Source organism: Rhinopithecus bieti, unplaced genomic scaffold, assembly GCF_001698545.2.
Source record: "Rhinopithecus bieti isolate Rb0 unplaced genomic scaffold, ASM169854v2 scaffold_73682, whole genome shotgun sequence".
NCBI classification, from domain to species: Eukaryota; Metazoa; Chordata; class Mammalia; order Primates; family Cercopithecidae; genus Rhinopithecus; species Rhinopithecus bieti.
In genome coordinates this window covers 299,702-306,075 of record NW_016829166.1, presented here as the reverse complement: position 1 = coordinate 306,075, position 6,374 = coordinate 299,702, and the positions used below count along the sequence as shown (strand labels likewise).

Below are 6,374 nucleotides of genomic sequence, written 5' to 3'. Positions count from 1 at the left end.
CTCACACCCTCAAAGCCTGTATCGCTTTACACTTTTCATAATCTATGTTTCTCTTAAGAGTTTCGCCAGGCATGGTGGTTCATGCCTGTAATCCCAGCATTTTTGGAGGCCGAGGCGGACGGATCACCTGAGGTCAGGAGTTCAAGACCAGCCTGGCCAACATGGCAAAACCTCGTCTCTACTAAAAATACAAAAATTAGCCAGGTGTGGTGGCGGGCACCTGTAATCCCAGCTACTCAGAAGGCTGGGGCAGGAGAATCGCTTGAACCTGGGAGGTGGAAGTTGCGTTGAGCTGAGATCATGCCACTGTACTCCTGCCTGGGTGACAGAGCGGAGTTTCAAGAAATACCCTGATGGTACTCCAGTTTGCCTTTTATTTTCTGTCCTGTGCTGAAATAAGGAGTGAGTCTAGAGGCATATAGGAAATCAGCTCTCTCCTTGCAAGTAGATTCCTATGGCACTACTAAAAAAAATCTGCATAGCAAGTTTCATGCTAATGGCTTTCGGTTATGCTTGCCTAATGATGCCCAAGCTCTTACAAATTCATCCTCTTTTTATTACTGTGCTGTTCTTTAAAAAAAAATCAGTAATACTTTGGATTCAACATGTAACTAGACAGGAAACTTAAAAGAAACACTTGTAGAAAGTTATCTTAACAAGGTGAAGATTGTTCCCATTATTGTTTACAATAACTTTCATGTTCCTCTTAATTTTATTTTGTTTTCTTGAAATATAGGAAGGGGTTGTATTTTGGTATTCTTGGATTAGTTACAACTAAGACAGCACCTCAAGGGTACTGGTACTTCATTGCACACTAGCTGGGTATTTTCTGTTTCTCAAGTATATCTTACAGAGTACTGAAAATAATTCTTTTGTGGAATGAGAAAATCAAGAGCATTTGGATAGTTAAGTGGCAGATAATAATGCCATAATTTAGTATTTAGTATCTTCATAGTGGCTTAATTTAGCAGCTTTAATTTTTTTAGACCGTTTCCTGACTTCATCTTCTCTTTTTCACCATTTGTACCAGAATCTCGGTGACTCCATCTAGACAGGGGACTCCCCCTAGCATATGAGAAATACACCCCAGTCCAGCCTCTGGGCCTCCGTCTCCCCAATAATCTCAGGTGTTGATACCTGAATGTGCGTTCCAGTAGCTGAACCCACATTCCTTTAATCTTCCTCTGTTTTAATGAATGGCTCTCAAAATGCATATTCAATATATGCTTTGAGCCATATGAAATACACTTTCAAAATGCAATATTCGTTGCCAAAAGAAAAAGGTTTAGTTTAATGAATCTGTACAAATAGTGACAGCATTCCCTCTTTTATCTCTTTCCAGCACAAGCATGACTTTATTGTGAAATCCAGGTGCAGTTGTGTAGTCACTGTATCTTTCCTTACTCCAGAAAGGCAGTCTATTAACTAAAGCCCAAGAATGGAGTGCATTTCTCTGTTAACCATTTATTAAGTCAACAAGCTAAGTAATGACTACATTTTTCTTTCTAATGTGCCTGCAGTATTATGCATTTAGCAATATTATTCCTTGAACAGATGTGTCTTTTCACAGTCGTCTTCCTTTCCTGTGAACATAGGATTTCTTCTTAATTGTATGCTTGTAAGCTTGCAACTGCTTCGAAAGGTGCTTCTAAACACACACTGAGCTCCCTCCGTGCTGAGAGCCAAGTGACATGAAAACCACAACATCATCAAGAATGGGAGCAGCCAGCTCCCCACATCAAGCAGCCAATTAGCTCGTATTCTTTGGCTAAATATACTCTGCAGCCAATCCAGTCACCTCGGTGCTTTGATTTCAGAAGCTTTAGAAATACCTGGAGTTACTTGAATGTGGCAGTATTCAAAATACAAAAGATAAGGAAGAAGCATTTCACAATCAGTGAGCAAACTATAGGACCTGACAGCAAAGACATTGAAGGTTACATCAAATTCCTTCCACGTTCGCATTTTGAATAACTAAGCACATTAACCAGTTTTGTGCTCAGCACTTCCCTTTATCAATAAAAAGGAGTATTCACAAAGAATCAATATCTAAAGCACATCGGGCAACTACTACACTTTTATGATTTCCTCAATGCTGAGTGTTAACAAAGAAAACCTTGCTGCTATACTTTTGAAAGACACCAATGGAAGCTGACAACCAAATTCATATCATTTTTTTCTTATAAAAAGTATAATGAGCTCTTGGGTCACCTTCAAAATATGGTCACATTCTTTCCCTGGAGTAGAGTTACTGTGGGATCAAGTGACTGAAAAGGCTAGGAGAGGAAATAAAACGATTGCTCAGCAGGACAAGTGTGGTGCTGCTGTCCTCGCCTGCGTCTCTGCCCACAGCAAGGTCATGGAAATTCAGCGTGAGCCCAAGTGGTTCTTCAGCAGCAGACACTCATGGACATGATCCTGGCACTCGCTGGTGTTTGTCTGACAGCTGCGTGTGCTTCAGCCACGGCTGCAGTAAGTGACCTACCGGGTTCTGCGGAGGAAGCCTGGCCCTACCATTCCCCATTTAGTCAGGAGGTCAAGTGAGAATTCCACTGATACCTTTAAATAGCCTTGGCTGCAACAAGCTAACGTGGGGGAGGATTCTGGAGTGTGCCTGGGTGCACCTGGCAGTGATAAGCAGGTCCCCAGTTGCTGCTGGAGGGGGAATTCGGAGGAGACTTCCTTAGCTGCCTCCAAGTGACACTGGTAAGGTCTGTGTGCAATGGTTCAACAGAAGACCTCATGCACAAATGTGCTAATGGAACTATGGCATCTGGTGATAACAGCAGAAATTGGCTTCCTTCTTTTATGGGTGGGAAAATTGAATTGGGGTCTGTTGGGAAAAATCACTTGCTCTATGAATCTACGCCCTACAGTGTGTTATTCTTGCTGCAGCCCAATTTTTGTATCTTTCTTGAGCAGGGATCACATCTTGCTGCACATCATAGAAACCATGTGGGTCTGTCTCCTCCTCCAACCTGGGAGCTCCGTGGTAGGAGGAGCAGGTGTTGTTCTTCTCAGGTTTCCCGCCCAGTGTCCAGACTGGAAAAGGTGCTAATAAATATAAGTTAAATTGAATTAAACTAAGAATACTGAGAAGTTACACAAGTCTTGGCAGCAACCCCAAATGCTAAGTCTTGGTATAGTTTGCTATAACTTTGTAGACAAATGTGCCAAGAAATCAGAACCATTGGCTCTTCGTAGACCTGAAGGTGCTTGATTTTCTTCAGTGTCATATTTTCATTCTGATTCTTTGGTTCTAAATCAATATTAATGTCGTGTGGCTCTTGGCTGCTGCCATAGCAGTAAGGTCCGGTGACCTTTGGTGCCGGAACTCTGTCACTGCTTGCCCTGGTGCCTGTATTTCACTAACAGCTGTGTACTCTTAAAATAAAAAACAAGCTTCATGTTTTATAGAGCCTTTTCCCAAGGAGCTTTTAAATGTCATTAAACTTATTTTTTTTTTAATGTTAACATGGGAAAGTCAATATTACCCTCCTCCAAATTGTAAAAGGGTAATTACTTTTTTGCATGACTTGTCTATGTCTTTCCCCCTCTTTGCTGCCTTTTGGTCATTGTTGGCCAAGTTATCCCATTTAGTAGTTTATCTCTGAGAGGGCAGATGTAGTCATGGAGAAGTGAAATTAGAATGGGATCATTTGATGATTGCCTAATGTCTAGCAAAGAAGTTCAAGGACATGACAATGAGTGGAAGATGACTGGGAAGGAAGGTTGAAATACACATTAAATCAGTTCATATTTATTATCTGAAAGCCATCCTTCTACCCATTACTCACCACCAGACATAAGCATGAGTGGCTTGGTTATTCCTCTGTAGCCGCATGAAAGAAAAATTCCTATGATTGTCCCCCAGAACTCAAGGGGAAAGCTCTGCCTGTTTGGGTCATTGGGGACAGAGCACACTGTGGTTTGCCTTTTGGTCCCAAGTAATGCTTCATGGAGGCTGATGGAGGAATGTGTCTTGACGTTGCCACCTGGCCACAGGTTGCTGATTCAAGGGTAGAAACTATCTGAAACCAGGTTTCAGCACCTCATACTGTACTTGGCACACAGTACTTAGCAAATATTTGCCTTTTGAATTACATTGAATTCAGACCTGTTAGGTGTCCACTCTCCCGAGGGCTGAATCTCACTGCTCCTCAGAAGAACCAGAACTGTTAGTTCTCTTTGGGGAAAACCAACCCCTTCTTTCAACTTATGCTTAGGATGAGATGAACATGATAATCCAGAGGTTATTAAGAACATACAGAGTTAAAAGCAAACACCTCCTTAACATGGATGTTCAACTTAGCAAATATTAACAAAAGCATTGCCAGACACTAAGGGTGAGAGTAGAAAGCTGAGATGAGAGAAGTACCCCGGTTGACCGAGTCCAGGTGAGCTGCCTCCCATCCAGGCCTCCAGGACCCACGTCATGTGTGTTTTTTGTCCTTCAGGTAGCCGAACAGCATCTGCAGGCCCCCCTCCACCAGCTCCGGCAGAGGCTTGGATAAAGGGTTGTGGGAAATGTGGAGCCCTTTGTCCATGGGATTCCAGGCGATCCTCACCAGTCTACACAGCAGGTGGAGTTCGCCCGGGAGGGTCTGGATGTCGTTGTTGTTGAGGTTCAGCAGCTCCAGGCTGGTGACCAGGCAAAGCGACCTCGGGAAGGAGTGGATGTTGTTGCCCTCTGCGATGAAGATCTGAAGGCTGGTCAGGTGCTGGATGCTCTCAGCGATGTTTTCCAGGCGATTCGAGCCCACGTGCAAGAAAGTCAGTTCCTTCAGGGAGAACACACACATGGGGATGTGCGCGAAGACGTTGTGGCTGAGGTTCAGCTTCCTCAGTCTGGAGAGGTCAGCGAAGCACGCAGGGAGCTGGGACAGGCAGTTGTGCGACAAGCTCAGGACCTCCAGCTTTCGGCACAAGCTCAGCTCGGCCGGCACCTCGGTCAGGCAGTTCATGTTGACAAACAGGACCCGGAGGCACTGCAGGAGGCTCACTTCTCTGGGCAGGCTCTTCAGGCGGTTCCCGCACAAGTTCAGGACCACGATCCGGGTCAGTTTCCCCACCTCGGGAGGGAGAACCCGGAGCTGGTTGTGAGACAGATTGAGTTTCTGGACCTCGGACAAGCCCCACAGAAAGTCGGGGATGTCTGTCATTCCTCTGGTGACCAGGCTGAAGCTGACGTGGTGCATGCCCCGCTTCAGCAGAGACCGCGGGTCCCTTCCCGAGAGCAGGGCATCGTCCCACGGAGAAAACTTCTGTCTCCTCCCCGTGAAGAGTATCCTCCTGGGGCCCTTATCCTTGGAGCTGGCCCTTGACTGCCTGGCCCCCATTGTACCTTCCCTTCTATTCACTCTCCGCTGCCACCTCCCAGGCAGGGACTGTGTCCTCTCAGCTGCTAAAAGCCAGGCTGTTGCAGGCAGGGAGCGTGCGTCCGGGTGAGAACCAACTTGTGACTAGGCGGTCCTAGCGTGGAGAAAGCTGCCCGGAGAGTCTCGATCAGGCCTTGCAGGTATCCGAGACAGGTCCCTGGGTGCTGCAGGAGCTGGGCCTGTCCCCCAGGGTTTAGGTGTTTTTTCTCTGAGCAGCTGGGCTGTAATGATATACTTGTCCAGGAGGCTGCTAAACTACTCATTTCCCTCTGAATGCTACAAGGCAGCTGTCACTGTCACTCTGCCTGAGTTTTATTGACCGGGTACATGCAAACAGGTCACAGGAAGGCTGCATATAACTTTACTCTCTCAGCTTTTCTTGGGTGTCACAGTTGAGGAGGGTGATTAACAAGCCCATCTCTAAAAGAAGTAAAGTGGAAAACAGAGCAGGTCACACAAGCACCGGCTGGTGGCAGGATTGCGGGAGCTCAGCCAGACAACTTTACAGTGAACCTGGGCTCCATGCTAGCTACAGTTATGTCTCCAAAGCTGAGAATCTGCAGATGATATCGTAGGTCCCCGTTCCAAACCTCGATGAACTGTACGTTTGTGAAAACATGACAAAAGCAGCCCGGATACCTGGAATCGCCCAGGTCAAAGGTTTTTATCCTGTGCTTGTCAGAGGTGATTTAGGAAGAAGGCGGTTTTTCAGCCAGAGAAGCTCTGGGCTCATCTGTCTTGCAGAGACCTTCTGTATTTAGTAGGATGCGCTTTAAATGTTTGAACAGCCACTTGAGTGGCCACCTTAGTATGGTAAGCACCGGCCACGCATTGTCCTGGAAGGATATAATGAGGCCCCCCTCGCTACGCACCATTCTCTTTCTCTCTCTCTCTTCTCCTCTCTTTTTATTTATTTTTAATTTTTTATTTATTTCTTTTCATTTATTATACTTTAAGTTCTAGGGTACATGTGCATAACGTGCAGGTTTGTTACAT

At 45.6% G+C, this 6,374-nt stretch overlaps 1 protein-coding gene across 1 annotated transcript; it reads right to left on the bottom strand.

The window, feature by feature from the left end:
- Positions 1–4,144: 4,144 nt before the first annotated feature.
- LRRC30 (leucine rich repeat containing 30) lies at positions 4,145–5,588 on the bottom strand. The gene has a single exon (XM_017864675.1). The coding sequence runs from the start codon at positions 5,337–5,339 to the stop codon at positions 4,434–4,436; it is 906 nt and encodes a 301-aa protein (XP_017720164.1). The 5' UTR covers positions 5,340–5,588; the 3' UTR covers positions 4,145–4,433.
- Between the last annotated feature and the right edge of the window lie 786 nt (positions 5,589–6,374).

What these genes read in the sequence shown, in the direction of transcription:
- LRRC30 (XM_017864675.1), bottom strand. Translation starts at nt 5,339, where the DNA reads ATGGGGGCCAGGCAGTCAAGGGCCAGCTCCAAGGATAAGGGCCCCAGG.